At 43.6% G+C, this 20,840-nt stretch overlaps 1 protein-coding gene across 2 annotated transcripts in view; it reads left to right on the top strand.

Annotated features, from left to right (window-relative positions):
- Positions 1 to 817: 817 nt before the first annotated feature.
- Positions 818 to 20,840, top strand: part of LOC132979096 (ephrin type-B receptor 1-B) — a 151,269-nt gene continuing 131,246 nt past the window's right edge. For both annotated transcript variants that reach the window (XM_061044603.1, XM_061044602.1), the window contains exon 1: positions 818 to 1,077. In XM_061044603.1, coding sequence (XP_060900586.1) covers positions 1,017 to 1,077 — 61 coding nt within the window. In that variant the 5' untranslated portion in view covers positions 818 to 1,016. The remainder of the gene's footprint in view (positions 1,078 to 20,840) is intronic.

Raw genomic sequence — 20,840 nt, 5'->3', positions numbered from 1 at the left:
TTTTTTTGGTCCTCTGTGTCCCTATCGGGGGGGGGGGGAAAGTCCCATTATGCTGTGCACCATCTGTTGCGGCACACGCACACACAAAAGGGGTGTCAGCAGCAAGGGGAGGGAGCTGATGTGCAACGCCTGTTTAATGTCATTAGAAAGTGCAGATGAATTTGCTTAAGCTATTAAAGCACATTCAGGTTGCAAATGGGATTTGCATTTATGTATGGATGGATAATGGGAAAGTGAGGGATCCAGACTTTGTACATCAGACATTTTCAAAAGGGAGTTTGTTCCAGGGTGGGTGAGAGGGTTGGCAAAGAAAAGAACAGGCTGTTATTTAGTAATTAAAATACACTTTTTGGAGTCTTATTTTTGCAAGACATGATTTTAAATTTAAATTTGATTGATTTCAGTCAGGGTCATTATCATTAGAGCCCACATTTTAGAGTAGGGGAAGTGCAGTCCTGATAAATTGTTTCACAGCAACATTATTTTTGAACAAAAGTCTGGCAAAGCACTGAGTAACTGTTACGCCGTTAAGATCGTCTCCCATGGGCGCAAACTTGGCTCTGTGTGAGCTCCGAGTGCATCATTAATGGTTCCCCGAGCGGTGGCGCTATTTCCCTTCAGTGAAGCGGACGTTGCTTCAAATAGGTCAAGGAAAAGTTTTGTGCTTTGACAATGCGAGGTAGGCGGAGCGCCGTTCTGCTGATTGGCTAGTGAGTTCAGCTCCCAGTCACCGATTGGCTCCGACGCTCTAATGGGGGCTGTGAACAAGCAATGTCGGGTCTCCCTCACCCCAACCCCCCCTCCCTCCCCCATGCTCCTCGCACCCCTCAGTCCCTTACACTCCGTCCTTCCCCCTGTGCTGATTGTCACACATTGTTTACTACGGCTTGAAATGTGACTCACAACACGAGCTATCTGCTGGAGTACCGCTCTGACAACCGAGGGGATTCTTTTGACGCGCGCCGTGCGTCCTGGTAATTTGGGGACAGACGGGCTGTGGACACTACCCTTCTGCCATGACGGTGGATTTGTTTGCGCTTTTATGCGCGCTGGTCATCACATCTTCTGCCATGGAAGGTAAATAAGAGATTGGGATTATACTTGTTGTAGGTATGGAAATGTTTCTCCACCGGACGCGCTGTGTTGGGGATGCTTGGAACGTTTTGTGTTGGGCAGCGCTGCGCCTCTGGCACACAGGGATACAGGGATGTCATACACGTGGATAGCAGCGAAATTGCCGTGGTTATCGCTTTATATCGGAGTGAGAGTCCTCCCGCTGTGCTGGTGGTGGTGACTGTTGCTACTCGTCCGTATGAGGAGCGATACTTGGTTCCATCTATTTCTATAAAGTAATTCTGTGTAGTTTTTTTTCTTGTGGGCGCTTCAATCTGTTTCACCAGTCTTCCATCTGTACGTCTAGAGTGCAACACACGAGTGTCTTCTCGAAATCGTATTATTTTAGATCGTAATCATCCCAGAGGCAATTAGTTTTTCTCAGTGGGCTACATTTTCAGTGCCTGTCAACTCTGTAGGGATTCGTGTCACGTTTTTTCTTTAAATTGTTCTGAGACATACTGTTACCACAAGCCCCAGAGCATCATTCTGTGGCATTTTGAATTGCTGAGACAAACTCTTTCCAGTAGATCGTGAATTTAACTGAGCGGAAGTCTCGCTGTTACCTGGATTTTACACTAGAAATTCTCATGTTTTTTCCTGTTGGAAGCAATCCACTTAATTTGAAAAAAAAAACCCCACTCCCTTATTTTTCTTTATCCATCAATATTCCCTCCTCCCAGTCTTTGTCTTTAGCCGTTTCTTATTCCCTCTTCTCTCTCACACACACTCATCTGGACAAGCGCTTGTTCCACCAGCAGCTCATATCTCCTCAGTTAAACATGTTTTTCATTTCCGCTGTGGGACCCTGGGGACTGAACACTGTACTGTAGCCTCACACACTGTCTGCTGGATGTCTATCCCAGCAGAATCATAGAAATATAGTGTCTTCTCCCATTTTATTGCACAGTAGCTTGTCCTCACCAATAAAACATCCCTAGAAAGACACCAGCTTCCCTTTGCTGCCGGTGTCCACCCCTAAACATCTCAAATAAGTAGATTGGCCTCTGAAATAAAAGGAGATGAGTGATCTCGCAGCTTTTCTCTTTAATCATTTACAACTCTGCTGCTCCAGGACCGTTCCCAGCTCCGGCTGTGCTCTGTAATTCAGCAGTGGCTTTTTTGTTTTTTGTGCTCATCAGATTTCAACACAGCTCTGGATACATGGTCCAGACACAAATTGCTACCTCTGTGAGCTCTGAGAGGATGGATATTTGGAGGTTCAAATGTTTACCCAGTGTGAAATGATAGCAGAAATGTCAATTCAGATGGATGGGAGGAGGCTGAAGGGCGGAGTGAGTGAAATTTCCCTGCAAAGAGAGGGGTGTGGGATTTGTTCTTAAAAAAAAGATGGGATGAGAACGAAACAGATGGGCAGGGAGATGCCCCCAGTGTTACCTCGGTAACAAGGATGAAAGTGATTTCCTTGTTTGGGTCACTAATTGAAAGGAGGTTGTCCCATGGGCAAGTTAAAATCGTCACTGATCTCAACTCCAATCTGTTGCTCATTTATTTGTGTGTGTGTGTGTGTGTGTGTGTGTGTGTGTGTGTGTGTGTGTGTGTGTGTGTGTGTGTGTGTGTGTGTGTGTGTGTGTGTGTGTGTGTGTATGGGGGGGGGGAGCCATTGCCCACATTATCCCTGCCTCTGCTGTCACCCTTAATGTGATTACAAGCACAAATCAGCCAACAATCACGATGCATCAAAGATGTGTTTGTGTGTGTGAGTGATCTTATGCATGTGTGAGGATGGGTGTGTCTTTGTGACTGAAGAGAAAGGAGCAGCCTTGAAGATAACGTGCGACTGACTTGTGTGGAACTGAATGACGGATTTCACCTCCCTACATCCCTCTGAATATGATGTACTGATGAATTGTGGGATAAAAGTCTACAGGAAACAAAGGTGGACAGATGGGAGCGGACGGATGAGCTCAAAAGAAAAAGAGTGTGAGGGTTAAAAATGTTTTCTAAAAGCTCAATTTAAGCACACACACACAATCCCAGGCATGACAACATGATATATTCAAAAAGGAGTGCTTTTACGACAAGTTATTTAAGGGCCAGTCAGGCCTAAAGCAGAGGACTACCAGAGAGAAGACAGAAGGCAGGGATTTGCATGCTATTAGAAAAAGAAGCATGTGCAGTGCTCTGTTTCACTCTCATTTCTCTCCATTTCTCCCAATCATCTTCACATTCTCTCTGCCTGCTCCCCTTTCTCCCCTCATTTCTCTATCCCGTTCTGTCTTCTATAATTCTCTTCACTAATCTCCCTGCTCCCCTCGTCTCCTTCCTCTCCGTTCCCTCTCTTCTTTGGCTCTCGCTCTCTCCGCGGTGTGCGGCTGGTTCCTGCCAACAGCAGCAGTAATTCTCCCCTACTTACAGAGCCATTGCTTATTTCTGTTTGCCCTTAAACCAATTAGGCTTAGATAAGCCCGCTCATTTAACGGCCTGGAACCGTGTGGCGGAGGGAAAGAGGGATGAAACAGCGGTTGGAATACAGTCAGGCACCGGCGGAGATAAAAAAAAAAAAAAAGAAAAAAAAAAGATGAGAGACAGAAGGAGGGAGGTCAGCAAGTTTCAGAAAAGACACTGTAAACATGTTTAACAAATGAGCATCCTGCGATTGAACAAGGCTGAGGAAGTAAACAAACACTGTGCTGTCTCCGTTATCTGACATAAGCGCCTGTGAGACGCTACACTGGGCTAAAACACGAGCAGTATTCAGTATGTGTATGATAAGAGAACATTAGTAATGTGCTGTAACCAGTCCCTAAGGATGCTGAGTTAAGTACCTGTACTATTGAATGGTAATGCCTCATCCTCAGGGGCCGAGTGAATGGAATGGAGATTATTGTAGCTCGCTGAATAAACAATAATAATGATAGCTTAAGTGTGAGATAATAGTTATGGAGGTCAGAACCACACACTTTTTATAGGCAGTAATCGGGAGCGAGGTGCATATCAATGAGAAAGGACATAGTGTTAGAGGGCGAGATCTAGCACTCCGGTCAGTGAGCAAATTCTGATGTGTCTCTCTCTGCGCACCAGGGCCAACAGCTACTAGCTGACCCCTGATCTGACCTCACTGTGCAGAGAAAAAGAGAGAATCTTCCTCCAAAGTCTCACATTAACTTTTCCATTACTATAAGTTTGTTTTCTAATCAGAGGCGTGAAGCTACTGGATTTCTGCTTAAAACGGACTCTGAGTCTAATAACAGCCCGGCAAAAGCTATAGCACACGGCTCTGCCAAGCCACCATCTTGCTGCATGTTTTGCGGTTTGGCAAAGCTCAGTAGGCATTTGCATGAGACAGATGTCAGTTCAAGTAGGGGACACATCAGATGATTGACAGCTCTCTGCCTCACTCAGACATCATCATTTACTTTTTTTTTTTGTGCAACTGATTGGACCAATGACCCACTTTTTCAGTTCAAATTCATTCTAAGACAAGCAGGTAAGCTGTCACAGTGTTGTATTTCCTCAAAAATATGGCAAGAAATAGTCCTAGATAGGCATACTTAGGGCAAACTCACACTAGGCAAAGTTGTCCCATACCGTGCTTAATTTCTCCCGCTGGCCTTCACTCACTCAGACTAACCGGGCCAGAGCATGGTAATCTCTTGTACATAACGTCGTAATACAACACATGAATGGCTTAACATAATAATGAAGCGCTGCTTAGTTTACAAGTAAAGCGGATTTAAAATATAAAAGGGACACGCTGTCAGTCATTTTAGTCAGATACAGACCTAACACTGGGATTTCCCGATAATAAAGGCTGTCCTCGTTGTGTACCCGTGCTTGTGCCTGTGCATGAACCTCTTCCAGGCGTGCCAGGGCTGAGCTGTGTTCAATGTCAGGCAGGTTTTTTTGATAGGCACAGTATCAACTTAACCCACACTGAAAGTTCTCAGGTTGTTCAAATTCTTCTAAATGGTGCCACAGACTTAAATCTAATAGTGAAAACTGAGTTTGCAGTGCCACATATATGCTTTCCTCGGCCAGTGCTGCATTGGGTTTAGAATTCTCTACTATTAGCCAATGTAAGTTCTGTGTGCGTGTGTGTTAGCTCACCAGCTGTGCGGAGGAGACAGCCTGTGAAAAGAGTCCTGTTGAGTCTCTAATGGATGTGAATGCAAGATTGCTCCTTTCCTCCACACTCTCATTTCAAACAGGGTGAAGAATGAAAACATAAGTGCAACACAGGCCCCTGAAAACGACATGACGGATTGTGTGTGTGTGTGTGTGTGCGAGCGCTCACATGAGTGTACAAGTGTATTTTGGCCACGGGCACTACTGCTGACCTGGGAGCACCTAAAGTAGAATTCAATTTTCCACTCGTTTTGTAGCGCTGTGTGTATTGTACGTTCGGGTGCCTGTGTCGTCAATAGAGTGCTAAAGCCATTATGGCTGGCAGGGGCAGCCGGCATGGCCTCATCCCATAATGGAGGCTTTATTTTGCCCACGCTGAAAAGACCACTGTGTGTTAAGGTACGCTCATACCTTGGTAGTCAGCTTAGGTGACCTCTGGCGTAAACCCCTGCATGCATCAAATATACCAGCAGTCGTGTACATATTTTGTACTGCATCTTTTAACTTTTGTGTTTGCATGCAGGTAATTACCTGTCTTTGTGCTGGTTTCTTGTTCCTTCAAATCGCAGTAAACCACAAAGTGTGTATTTCTTCTCGGCTAATATGATCACTAATGCCTCTTTCTTTTTCTATTTCTCCTGTTCTCTCTTACTCACGCACACATACGCACACAGTCCCCCTCACAGCTCACCTTACCCCAGAGACATCTGAGCCTTGGGAAGGCCAGATGGTGGATGCAGGTTGGGGGCTGGTATGCATGTGCGCATTTTTGTGTACATCTCAGTGTGAGATGAGTGGTATCAAGGGACAGTGGAGAGAGGGGGAGAGAGAGAGAAAGGACAGCGGCATGCATCTACTGTTTGCCTTTTATTATTTGTGTATTTATTTCCTCCTCTTGCCATGCAGAATAATTACGTTCTTAACCGTGTTGTCTTCCAGTTTCTTCCGCACAATCCCGTGTCCTGGGATTTGTTGCCTTGATGCTATCAGCAGTGTTAGGTTCCTTCCGTCTTGCTCCGCACTCAGCCCTTATCAGAGCAGGTGTCTGACTGTGGACACAACAGGGCTGCGGCCTTATCAGCCCGATCTCAGGGATAAGCAGACCCACGGCATCAGCAACATATGAAACACATTAGAGCGCAGGAGTGAAAGTGGTGACGCTCGCAACACAGTTCAACCTCAAACTGTGTGAGTCATCTGTTTCCCATGTAAAGCCAGTTCTCTCTCAAATGGCAAACACAAAACATGGACACAGACACATGCATACACCCACACACACACGCTCTCAAAGACTTACTAACTAAGGCTTGATGTGCACAAGAGCTCAAACTTAAAGATGACACTCCAAGCCACACTTTGTGGAAAATGGCAATGCTAGTAATTGATTGGGCGCAGTGACCCAGGTTCCAAACCACTCAGGGAGGGAGGTGTGAAATGTGCCTTTTCTCATTATTTTTCTGTCTCAGGCCCCTTTTCCCTCCATTATCACCTGTCCAAGAGATTGGGTGACAGTTGTGCATTCAGCAGGAAAGTGGAGCTTCTTCGATATTTGTTGAGTTGGGAGGCGAGAAGGGAAAGGATTGATTATTGAGTCTTATTTCCCACTTTTCACACAGCCTGGCTGTTGGGGGGATTGATGCTCACACATAAACTACTGCTTTCTTTAAACATTGTACTCCCTATGTCCAACCCAACCTCTCTACATCAGCTTCACAAATGTCTGTTCTTGCCTGCTAGATTGTTTTTTTTTTTTTCCCCTCACTGAATTTTAATTCAATCTGAGCATGGTAACAAGTTTCACCCTCTTCTTTCTCACCTTTTCTCTCTCCAACCTTCCTGCCTGAGAATAATTGGTAGTCACTCTCTTTTTCCCCCTCTTCCCTCCCTCACCTGCCCTTCTCCCCCTTGCACTCTATTTTAGTTAAAAACAGATGCAATTACGTAGCATTTTAAGGTTTACTCCAAGGGAGGAGAAAAAGAGGAAATATGAGCCCGCCTTTTTGAAGATGTAATAGACGCAGCATTGGTAGGAACAGGAAGAGGGTAAAGAGACTGTTGGGGTTGCAGGCTGGTCGGAACAAAGAGCCTCATTTATGATTGTTATAATGAGATCTGTTTTTTTGAGTCTGGCCCAAAATGATTTAATTTGACTTTTAAGCCCTAAGGCTCAGGCTTAAGGGCAAAAGCTGAGGTAGGATGGGGAAGGGGGTACAGTTTTTTGTTAATGTGAGTTTGAAAGTGTGGGAATTCTTTTTAGTATATAATCAAACTGATAAGAATATCCTTTTAACTTGTTGCACATTTGATAACTACTCGTAAAATCTCTGGATATCACCGTGTTTATACAGCAAATCCCTTGCTTCTCAAGTCTAAATGTACAATATATGAAGTTTCTACTGTACAGGGGGAAAAAAACACAAATTGATGGTACTTTTTTGCATTTTAAGTGAATCAGCAGCCCAGAGGAGGGTGCGTCTCCGACGCTCAGAGGAATAAAATACAAAACGTTAATAGGCCTGAAATTACGGATGGTGGTAGAAGCTGCTCTACTTCTGATTAAATAAAAGCCGGCTCCTCCACAGGCTGTTTCTCATAGGGACTGGGGAACACATACACATACACACACATACACAAGCAGGGAAGTTAATGTGCAAAAGGCCCCAACACACACACACACACACATACACACACACACACACACACACACACACACACACACACACACACACACACACACACCTAGCTTTGATGTGTGGAAAGGAAATGAGCAAAGACAGAGAGCCAAGGGCCTGGGCCTGGGGCCTCTCCCATTATTAATGAGTAAGTGCCAGTGTGTCTCCTAGGTTCAGGACATGTGGACATATTTCACCAGTCGCTGCTCCATAAATGTAATCTCTTATTAAGCATTTGGTTCTTGGCATGAAGCGGGGCAGGTAGAAAGAAATTGTGCATGAATATCTGTCTCTGTGTGTGTCTGAGTTAGCAGGTCAAATGAAAATTGGAAGGTGCAGAGAATTTAAGCGCCTGCGCCTTCCTCTCTTCTGAGAGGAACTCTGATGGGCCAGTAAGTAGCGGTGGTGGGAGGGTAGTTTTCACCCTGTGTAGCATGAGTCCCTCTGCCAGGCAAATTTCTGCCTGCCCCGCGCTGTCCACTTCTCTAGCTGGATAAGACGAGAGCTTTTTGGAGGTAATTAACTATTGATTCCAAGCAAAGAGGGTAATGGGAAATGAGTGGACGGCATCTCGATTTAGCTGCAGTTTCCTGGCGGTCTAGAGTACGACTAGAAAACTGACGAGGGTGAAAGAAGCATTTCGTTAAACGAGCCAAGGTCAAAGACTATTCGTTTGGCTTTCAAGTTCTGTTTTGTTTATTTAGGGAAGGAGACGTTATCAGGAAAACTCTCAAATCAAGCCTGAGAATGTCTTTTGTTTGAAATCCAAGACTGCAAGTATTATCTTCTGTTATCTGATCTTTAGTATTATTGAGTATATATGGAGCCAGTTTGCATATTTACTACATTTATGCTTTGATAAGCAAGCTGAAGCCATGTTGGCCTGTTGACCTCCCCTCCCCTTCATGAATAGTCATGATCCTAAGGGTGAAGGTGATTCATTTATATGCAGCCTGCTGTCACATCATAAACCAAAACCTCCTTAGGTTATAAATCCTTTCTTTCAGAAGACATACTTAGAGAGTGAACATAGAGATGTGTACTTTTCTTTCGTTGTCCTTCCTAAACTGAATCCCTTCTGTTAGAGGCGAGCTAGAGGACAAGGATTAGGACTCATTTGTGCAAAGAAGAACAGAGTCAAGGAAGGGCAAAGAGAGAGGGAAAAAGAGAGGAAAGGATAGGCCTGTGTCTGCCAACCCATCTTATTTGAACTAATGAGTAGGCTGACAGTTCTGGCTGCTATAACCCCTAAGCACATCCGGCCCTTTACTGTTTGTATAACTGCGTCTATCTTGCTAAGAATCTCCTTGAAATTCTGGGTGAACCTGATTTGCCTTTTTTTTTATAAAAATCTGTCATAATGAACGTTCAGAGGACACCTGGGCAGTGGCTCAGTGTAGTTTGTGCATTTGCTGTTAGTGTGAGCTTGTTTGTGCTGCTAAATCAATGATGAAAGTCTCGGTTCAGCTACTTAGCATAGCTCTCTAAGTTATACACTCCTACCACAACCCTGTTCTGTAACGGGGGCGCACCGATCACATGAAAATCCATGCCCCCTTTCCAGGTGTCCCCTCCCTCCTCTTCCCTTTTCTTTCTCTTCCCTTCTTCCCTCCAAGGCCGGGTGTTTAAAGCAGCATGCATTTGATCTGTGCTTCACACACTGTTAGACACCCACTCATCACATTGGCACTGAGGTGGGCGGAGTCAGAACCGTTCTTGAGATGTGGGGAAATGAACTGATGGAATATAATGTACTCACATATGGCATGCACTCAGTTAGATTAGAATAAAAATAAAGTGGAGTGTGAAATGGAGTTAACAGATGTGCTGGTTGAGATCTTGAGATCTTACATCTTTGAGATTTAAGTAATGTTAGAATATTATTGTATAAGTCTGACCTCATTTATCATAAATTTTATATTCACGCCAGCTCAGCCGCTATTAAGACTCCACAGGAAGTCTGTGAACGCTATGCAGGCTCATTGAGTGAATTTTACAAATACTGTATGTATAGATTCTATGGAGTTGTCATGTAGATTGTGTCGCAAAAAAGACATTGACTTATGTCTAAGGTGTTTGACTGTCTCCAATCACGGTGGCGTATGAAAAGCAATGTCCTTGAAACGTTTTTAATAAAGGACTAAATCCCAAAATCCCAGGGCCCTAAAAAGGAGCAACTGAAGTGTGTAAATTTAAAGACTGTTTAATCAGCCATTTTCATTGCAGCAGATCATTAGGTCTATTTTGTGTGTGTATACAAGACTTCAATAGCCCTCTGGGCCTTAAAGCTATTTCCTGGCTTTGCTGTTTATTACCGTGCTATTACAAAACTAACAACCTAGACCTGCTAGTTCTTAGATCTGCTTGATACATCTTTGAATACATGTTTATTACCCTGTGGCTATTTCTGTAGGCATTCCGCTCACATCATTGATCTCCAACTTGGATATCACTTATCTGAAAGGTACAGCATGTCTCCCTGTGAAAGGACTTCTTTTCAGTATGAACAAACTTAAGGTTGAGTGAAACACAATTACTGGGTTCCTCCGAACCACTTAATGTGAATACATATCGTGTTCCAACCTGTGGTAATGTCAATACTGACTGTGTAATACCAATCCCAAAACTTCTATCCCCACAAAAGCAGTGGGTCAAGTAGAGTCATGCTGGGATTTGTTATAGTGTGACAGTCTTTCAGGCTTTTGGTCTTCATGCCAAGTCTTTAGTGTTACCATTCTGAAAAAACACTCAACAGGTTAGAGTGATGAAGGACAGTGTCTGTGTATTCATAGGAGCTGTGCGTGAGTGTGTTAGGCTGCAGTTTACAAAATCACGCTCATAATTTCATTTTTTCATTTCTTTTAGTATTGTCGTGTATGTTTGCACTCAAACAAATGTATGAGGTTGTTTTGTGTTTGCAGTTGACAGTTAATGGTTCATCTCCTGTAAGTAGATAAAGGCGCTGATTTACATTTTTAATTTTTAGCAATGTTTACAATAGACGGACTTTCTCCAGGGACCAGGGACTTTCAGGGGTTTGTGCATTTCCAATGCAGGGAAAATTCAGACAACAATTGGCAGGAGGAACCTTTTAAAACCTTTTAAAAATAAGCTCCTGGCACTAACAGTTCCATGTACCTTAGCTGAAAACACATTTCTGAACGTTCCTTTTGTTGTGGACTTCTGTTTTCCGAGGTGGAACAAAGAAAAACACATATGTGTCATGCAGTGATCATCTGATGATTATAACTCCTGACAAGGTCACTGAATTAATCTGTAGCTGTGTCTGTGTGCATGTATGTGTGAGCAGATTCATGCATGTATGAAAAATGCACTCTTCCTGCTCTAAAGGGTTTTCAGACACCTGGCAATGAAAGAGGACACTCTCCTTCTGCGGTTATTGACAGGTGAAAATGTAGAGAGAGCGTGGAGAGTGACTTGCATCTCCGCACATGTTCCCAATCAATTTGAAGCTCAGGTAATGCTTTGAAAATCTACTTCCTTCTGATAAACATCATGTGGCAGCTTACGAACAGAAAAAAGAATGATGGATGAACGGTTAAAGTGCTTTTGAAAAAAAAAAAAAAGAAGCGGAAAAGCAAAACAAGAAGCCTGTCTCTGTGCCTGACTGGAAGTTTGTCTGTTGCCTTGGCTCTGAAGATTGATTGTGGAGCGTCCAGGACATATGAGCGTTGCGATCATATGGATCACAGCATGGGAAAGGAATGACAGATGTCGTGAGCGTCCTCTGTTTACTTGAGAGGCGAGTGTGCGTCTGATGGATTGGTTGCGTTCTGTGGATATGCGGATGATTTGTCTTCTCTTATGTGTCTCTTTGTGTTTTTGTTAACGGATAACAGGGCGAACAAATGGTTTGTCCAACGTCGAGAAATCCCAAAGATAGTATGCATAAACTGAAAGTACACCACTTCAAGGACATTTGTTTTAATAATGTAGAGAAGATTGAAATAGGCTAATAATTTCTTCCAAGGTATATACCAAATATTGTTTTAGCATCTAAGCCCCTTCCGTATTGTAATTTTCTTCTGGATCGACGTCAAAACCTCCCTGAGCACAGATGATTTTAATAGAGCAATTATAAAAATTCTGGTATATTACAGGAACAGTCTTTACAGATTTAATATGACTCAAAGAAATGGGGCACCTCACTGGGGTAATGGGTGATAAGGGGGCTATTTAAGGAGGGGTTAAGTGTGCTTCAATCAAGGTCATTTAGAGTGCCATTTGTATCACATTTAGGAGCCCCCTAAACTACTGAACAGTGTCGCCATCAAACAGTGTTGACAGGCCTGCTCAAATGTGATCGCTACCGTCACACTGGAGCTTATGCTGGACAACACACACTCAGGCACACACACAAGCTTACACACAAGGTGCTCTGTTCGAGCTGGACAAAAACACGGGGTCATTTGTATGCACGCCCATTTCTCCTCTAACAGCTCCTGATTGCTTTGCCTTTCACATTATGGTGACATCAGCACATTGCTAATTGACGGATAATTGCCAATAATCACGAGATGGATCAGTGAGAGCAGGAAAAAAAGGAGCTCACTGCAGCATGCTAGTTTCTTTCAAGGAATCCCGACTGATCAGTTTCCCCTTATTTAGTAGATCAGGGTTAATCAAATAGGTCTTTGAAGGAACAATCTTGGCTGCCAATGCCAGTGTTGGAAGTTCAATAAGATCGATCATGCATTTTTGTTCCATTTGTCTTTTAGACGTGTTCGGGACTTTCCATTTGCGACCTTTGTTACGATGCCTGCTGCTCCCTCTGTGAGAGATAACAACTAGGGGGTTTGTAATGGGATCCTGTCTGTTGGGAGAAGATGGAGGAAATCACTGGGAGCTGGAATGCACTTGACTCGCTAGTTTGGGTCAGCGAAGGAAGTGCCGTACTGAGTGTGTGTGTGAATGCAAGCATGTCTGTGTGTCGTCCAAAACTGTGTTTTCCTATCGATAGAAAAACTGAAATGTGATATGAATATCCTCTCCATTCTTCCATGAAAGAACCTGAAAATACCCCTGAAAGGGCCCCATTCAGGCCCGCTCCCAGACAATACAGCACAATGCCCTGATGACAGGCTAACTAGGGGAGGAAATAGCCCTGCTCAGGCAAATATAATAGCGGAATATTCTGGAAGTCGCAGGAGGGATTTATGGAAGCAAATAGCCTTTTTTTTTTTTTTTTTACATTCACTGCATTGTGTGTGTGTGGTGTGTGTCTGTGTAGTGTGTGTGTCTGACATGCTGACCCTCTTTGCTGTACGTTCACCACATTCTGTGATGTGTGAGATGTGTGAATTGGAGCCTTGCCTAGCCCGTCAATCAGATAAAGAGATCATTAGAGGTGCCGTAGTCAAATCTTTCATCCCTCTAATCAGCTGTCATTCTGACAACACCAGCTTCATCATGTTCCTGTGCCGAGCTGCCAAATCAGTTCAGAAACTGAAGCTGGCTACACAAAGGAATCGACGACTTGGTAAGATGTCAGGTGTTCAGGTGTCTTACCTATCAGAGCAAATCCAACATGGTTCCCTCTTCCCATGATTCTCTAGTGTACATATCCATATGGACCCATGTTGGAGCCATTCTGCTACCTAACAGTGGGGTAATGGCAATTAGCACTACATTTGCTGTGGATGGCATGGAACCAGAGACATGTCACCTCTGTTTCACAGCTCTGTCTTTGAAAACGTGTGTGTGTGTGTGTGTGTGTGTGTGTGCGGGTGTGTGTGTGCGCATGCATGGAGGGAGGAAGGGGGTATCCTATGGCACCTGCTTCGCAGCAGGGGTTGCACTGCTTCACTGAGACAAGGTGTGTATGTGTGTGTGCATGTGTGGGGGGGGGGGGGCAGGTTGCGATGGCATATTGTGTGTGATCAGAAGCAGAGCGGCATCTAAATACATGCGGTTACTTGTAATCAATGTTACCGCAGCTCCCTTTGGGTATGCTAATATATTCTAAAATGCTAATGTATTAGCCCCTAACCCCCCTAAGTTGTATCATACGAGTGAAAGAGCAATCCAGCACACAGTGATGATAAGATCTCCTGGAGCGAATGACTGTCACAATACCAAGAGAAAATAGAAATCCTGCACGAGAAACCGGTTTGCACAACTGCTGGCATATATGGCTCCTTATAGGTGGCAGCCATTGCGTCATGTATGTTGGAAGTATTTGATCGCAGTGTAAAAGTCTCTTTGATCTTTGTAGTGAAGGAGTGATGTGACATGAAATAGTCAGCAGCCATACAGGCAGATGGGGAATTTTGTGTCTCTGATTGAACAGGCTGCAGTCTCCCCTTGGAGGCTGGTGATTGCATGTTCCTGCTTTGAAATCCCTCTTGATCACAGAACACCTGGATGTGATCATTTGAGAACTAAAACAGTAAAAACTACCATCGTGTCATTCTCTGGTTGGGATTTGAATGTCTTACTTTCTGTATTTGCTTGAATTGCATGTATGGTGAAGGGATAGAGAGGGGCACTGTTTGTTTACATGTGTAATATGGTCTGGGTTGTTTTTTTGTTGCTCTTGATGGACCTTCCCTTCATGGACACACCATTGCTGATATTTACTTGTTGACAATGTCCCTGACCGGAGGCTGATGTACACTGTGTGATCATGAGCTTTTCATACAGTCACACAACATTTTGTAATCCTGAGAGAACCAAAGTGTTATCAAAACAGTGGCCCTGGCTCAGTCAGATTCATCTGCAAGTGGCAGCTTTGGAGCTTGGGTGACAGGTGGCCACACAATTGACAAAGTTGAGGCAAATTCTCACAACTTTTCTTTTCTTTTCTTTCAACATTCTAGCATTACATTTAGTTAAGCATTCGTCACACCATTTCACTTGCCAAAAAAACAATTTTGACACATTTTCTTGTGTGGCTTATGGGCGTGGGGTTTTGTCATTTGAGTCCAGCCAAATACTTTCCCTGCATCTCAGGTCTCTTGAATGATGTTTCTTCACCCACCGATCCTCAGTTGAACCGGATGTAGTTCCAGAGCTGCCATCCTAAGGACTGTTCCTAAGCGCTAACTGCAGGTAGGAGGAGGGAGGACCTAGGAGAGAGGAGGGGAATCTAAGAAGCTATATGAGAGGATACATGAGAGCGGACTTCATGGATTTCTTTTTACTAATGGACATGGCCCCTTATTAGATATCACTCGCTACAGCCGATCAAACTTGGCAGCAGAGTTTCAAGAGACCTTAGAGACTGACCTTAAGGTTGAGTCTGAGCCTTGTTCCGGGATGGTCTTCAGTTTAACACAATAATTAATTATTTAATTTGTCAATTGTTTATAAGCTGGGCTTTAAACTTTAAAAAAAAAAAAAATTTATGCCTTCAATTGACAGGACAATGGATATGTTGGGAAACTGGGATGTGAGGGAATGACATGTGGCTAGTTATGATATGACACAGATTGCAACCATGATTGTAATTGCCAGACCCATCTTGCAAAGTTTGACCTACAATGATGCTGCAAGACAGCTTATTGCCCAGTGCAGGAGTTAGTCTTACTTCCTTTATAAGACCTAGTAAAACCAAAACACACACTGATCTGCTAACACACCTCCAAATGGCAACAGGTAAAATCTGATGCCAATGCTGCCTGGGTCGATGTAATCCTTGTTAAGAAGTCACTTTCAATTTATTCCCAATTTTTTTTCCCCTGTTTGTTTTGATTCTGACTTAATCAATAATCCCTTTCCTCTCTCTCCATCTGTGTGTTTCTCTGATTTTCTCTCTCTCTCTCTCTCTCTCTCTCTCTCCACCCATTACTGCACTTGGCTGTGCAACATGCTGGTTAGCTTTGTAATAACCGAGGATGACTTCTGACAGTTGCCCACATTTCTGGAATTAGCTTTGTGTAGCGAGTGTGCATGTTCATGTGTGTGATTTTAGAAAAAAAACGTGCCCACTTGTGTGTTTGTTCATGTCTGTTAGCGGGCAAGCTAATGACAGCTGACAGGGCCCACGCGTCTTAAATTAGCCTTGCTGTCTGGCCCCTGGGGAAGGCGTGGATGTACAGATATAGAATGAGCTTTAATGCTACAATCCCTTCTTTTCCTTTCCTATAGTATCCAACCATCCTCGTCCAGCTCCTGCGCCTCTGAGTCAGAAGGAACGTATCCCACAAACGATTAGGAACGAAAGAGAATCTGGAGCTGGGCCTAGTGCCAGTTACAATGTTTATCATGGAAATTCTTTTCCCTTTTTGGTCTTTGAAGAAGGCATGGAAAAAGAAAAAGCTTGAAACATATAATGCCTCTCTTTCATATTAGCAGATCTTCTCAAATCATGTGTGCTGTTGCTTTAAGACATGTTTTTTCATGGTATTGAGCTGCGTTGAGCTTCAGCATCTTCCCTGTCAGCATTCTAGTAATAAAGCAGTGAAGAGATTATTTTCAGCACTCTATATATTTGCAGCGACTTTAAAGGTTTGTCAGCGACTTCCCATAACTAATGAAGTTCTGTAGGTTAGTGGTTTTTAATGCGAGACGAATGATGTTGAAAATGTGGTTATGATCGCTATCGGTGTGGTAATCTGGAGGAGCGCAATGTTGCACTGGAATATATTGTGTGCCTTGGTGTGTGTGACTGGATATATGAAGAAAGAAAAAGGATCCCCATGTGACTTGAGCTTTATTAAAGAGAAGTTAATGAGTTCCCCTGTCTGCCTCTCTCTCATGTTTCCTCCCCTCCCCATTTATTCAAAAAACGCAGTCTCTTCTCCCTCCTTACATCCCTCTGCACAGGCTGTTGCTCCAATACAAATTCTTGTTTCCTTATGTGCTGCCTTGCCCTTGTAAACACATTACAAAACTGAGTCTGTGCAGCACTGGGAGTGAGCATTTCAAACCATTTTCTTACATCTCAGCCTTTGTTGCCCTTTTTCTCCCTCATTTGCTGTCTGCTGCTCTCCATTCATGTGCCAAATAGAAATGTGCCCTTATCACAGCCTGCTTGTTGGATTTTCATGTTAATTCAAGCAGATCCATCTGACTAATGCTGATCACAGATGTTCTGCACTGTCCCCAGTGTTGGCGTGCAGTTCCCTTCTCAAACCACAGCTTTGATTCTTTTGATGTTTAAAGATCTGCTGACAATAAACTGCAAATTCCTTGCTTTTGAAAATTAGATCTCTCTAAAGCAAATGGCTGCTGGTGGTGATATCAATGCAGTAATCATTTAATACAATGACTTGGCCTCCAGTGTTTACGAAATACAAAGCTCCCTTACAGTCAGTCTCTTGAGCTTCAGCATGTATCTTGCTGAATTCAGCCACTCAGCCGACCTTTGTTGGGTCGTGCAGATGTTATACAGACACACAGTTGGTCAAATGCTTAAAATAACGGGTGTAAAAATCCAGATAACAACAGAAAGAGGAAGAGAGAAAGTTATATGAGGACAAAGACAAAGAGGGAACCATGCGCCTCTTTCTCTCTCCTGAGGCACAGAGAGCAGATAGTGACCTGACATGCTAGCGAAATAGTGCTCCACTGCTGTGACATCAATCTGCTTGTCCTGCTGCAGAGGTAGGGAGAGAACAGCAGCATGAACACACAGCGCTTTGTCATCGCACACTTTGTACAGTTGCTCTTCTGTCATGGTCACTGGAGATATTACACACAGCAAGCAGACATGGCAGGAAGGAAGCAGACATGCACAGGAACAGAGTTACACAGAAATGGAAACCGAATTTTGTTCCATCCAAATATAGATTCTGATACCTAGACTTAAAGGTAGAGTCAGTAGAAATGTTTGTGGCAGCTTCTACAGCATTCAAATTTGGCCCTCCTCCTGTGCTCATTGCCACCAGAAGCGCACGCCCAGTGCAGGACTCTGTGTGTACTGCCTGCACCTACACTGCAAGCTACTTGAGAATATTACATTTGTTGTAATGGAAAAGCCGTTTATTTAGCAAGGTAGCACAAGCTAATAGCCGGTGTTTGGCACCTCCTCGTCCTACAGAAAGCAGGCCAACTCTGCATTGCTCTTCTTACCAAGCCGCTCCTTAAGTGGCCAAATACGGAAACAGTACATCCTCATTTTGGAACAAGCTTTATCCGCTTGGTGTTTTCCTTCCCTGCATGTGATTATATATCCTGTTCTCTGCAGCTTCGTCCACATCTGCAATATTCACCAGTTTGAATTGAGTCCAGTCTTTGAATTTTGATCCACTCCCAAACTGACCTATAAGCGCTTTCATTGGCTACTGAGAAACGTCCTTACTCAACCAGAACATCCAAATACAGCAGAGGACTGGAGCTCTGCAGACACAGTCGGCACTACACATGTATGGAGGTCCAAACGTGATGATTGAGCAGCGTTCCTTTTGTACATGTCTGTATCTTATTTATTAGGAAATGCGACTGTCTCTATCTTTAAGTATAGGTTGATAAGTGGTTGTAGTGAAACTGTTCTTTGAATAGAAAACTTGTCATATTTACTGCATTTAGAAGGAGATTAAGATAAAGCCTACTTTATTTATCCCAGAGGAGAAACATCCAGTTATTATGTGTATATTGATTAATTTAAGTTCGTATTGGAGGTATCTCCATTACTGGTAGTGGTGAAAAACTCCATGTCTTATCATTCTTCTGTTTCTCGTGTTTCCTTCCAAGTATCCTGCTACATGTATTTGAGCTGCACATGAATGAAAGCAGATCCATCCCCATGTTCTTGCAGCACAATGAGATTTTGAACCCAGTGTACTCCGTGTCATCTGATTCTATTCCAGTCTTTATACCAGAGGCTTTCCCTTTCACTCCTGCTGGCTGTAGCCATCTGGGCTTTTGATCCAGTGGAATACACTGACAGTCAGTTTTTCAGGGGCCCAAGGAAGAGAGATGACATTGTATTGCAGTGAATCCATATGAGTGACGTTTGGGGGGAACTACCAGAAGTGTCGGGGAGTCTGCTTAAATGAAGAAGGGGGTTACTGTAGTCTTGTAAATGATCTATGGATTGTGATGGCTGTGGAATGCTATTTGTTGGATCCTCATTGGACGAGGTGTGCTGACACATCTGTGGCAGGAAGCCAAATCAACTCTGATTTACGCCACCCTGCTATCTAAAAGGGGGGGGGGAGGAGGGCGCCCAGTCACCCAGCCGTTACAGAAGATGTATTGTGAGGGGTAGCACAGTATCAAAAAACAATCACTCACAAAGACACATTCATACACTCTGTCTCTCTCGCACGCACATAAACACATCATAAAATATCTATGATGAGTGGGTTAAAGTATCTTTAGTTTGAGTTATGGCTGCTCATGTTTGACATACATAATTTTCCCTCAAACACTGACACAGACATCACCTACCTCTGCCAACAGATATTTTGTTAAGAGGAAGCCATTACTGGAAATAAAACAAGCTTGTTGGCAAGTCCCCTGTCTAGTCGGGTTCTGACTGCATGTCAAAATTTGTATAAAGCCTCAACATGTTCCCCTGCTGGTAGCCCTTCACTGCTGTGTAGAGAGTGTGGGATATTTGGATTTTATATGCAGGGAGAAAGAAAATGTGGGGTTAAAGTGATGGACAAAACCAAGAGGGATCCAGACAATTTTTAGATATAATAGAGGGGGTAAGATGCAAGTGGTGGCAGAAGTTGAAATTGATAGGAGAATGGAGTTGGCCACCCATGGAGGAATTGAGGGCAGTGATTTAGCAGAGAGGAGATGAGGCCGGGGTAAATGTGGGACCAGTATGGGTGTGTGAGGAAGTGCTTAACTGTATCTTTTTTTTTTTTAGATTTATTTTTGGGCTTTTTGTGCCTTTTAATGGAGAGATAGGACAGTGGATAGAGTTGGAAACCAGGGAGAGAGAGTGGGGAGCGACATGCGGGAAGGAGGCCACGGGCGGGATGCGAGCCTGGGCCGCCCGCTTGAGACGACAGCCTCAGTGCATGGGGCGCGCGCCATAACCATTGCGCCACCAGAGCGCCCCGCTTAACTGTATCTTAATATTATATTCTTCTTCCTTATACCAGGAAGAAGAATCCACTTTGAGAAGACACACCAAAGCTGTATCAACCTGTTCTAAAAAGATATCTGTATATGCATGCAGGATCTGTATCAAGGGACAAGCTTTTTGGAGTTGGAAACACTCTGGTTTCTGTTTTTTGTCTGAGTGGAAGTGTCCAACCTCACTGGTTGTAATGCAACCTTGTTACCTATTAATCATCATTTGATCACAATTAAGATTTTTTAAATCTCTTTGAACAGACATCTCATAATAAGTCCAGAAAACAATCTGGGAGTAGTTATTGTCTCACCTCTATATCCATTCTTGTGTCTTAAGTACGCAGTCTGGCGGTAAACTTACCAGTGCCAGAAAAAAAAAAAATAGCCTTGATATCTATTTTATTTTTGGTTACACTGGAAACCCCCATTGTGGATAGGTTTTAAGATTGACCTATTTAGGTTCAAGCCATGAGAAGTAGTGGTGAATCATGTCACAGGATTAGACAGTACATGGTCTATCCCATAGAATGAGAGTCTTTCAACTTAGTTTAGGGGTCGATTGTTAGTCAGTAGTGTAGAGTTGACTTGCAAGCAAAAAAAACTTTTATTTGCCAACAAATTTTTAAATACCTCGCTCACACTTAAAATATTTACTGTAGTTTCAAGAGTCTAGCAAAACCTGCAGTGTTGCAGTTTCAATTTGCACTCCACTAATCTCTCTGCTCATTTAGGAAGCCCTTAAACTTGCACACAGACACTTGCGGCCCAATGTAAACATCCTAATTAGTAATGAGGTTGACAGAGAGGCGGGCTGCTTGGCCAGGGCCATCTGGCTGGGCCTGCGTGTCTGATCTATAGGTCTCTGGTCTGCCAAGCCCACATGTTTTACATTGTCTTGCAACCAGGGGAGTACAAGCCAGGTAAAAACCTGCTGTGTTCAACAAAATGAATGTAACCCATAACCTTAGT

The sequence above is a fragment of the Labrus mixtus genome, chromosome 8 (assembly GCF_963584025.1).
Source record: "Labrus mixtus chromosome 8, fLabMix1.1, whole genome shotgun sequence".
Classification (NCBI taxonomy): domain Eukaryota; kingdom Metazoa; phylum Chordata; class Actinopteri; order Labriformes; family Labridae; genus Labrus; species Labrus mixtus.
This window is presented reverse-complemented; position numbering and strand designations above follow the sequence as displayed.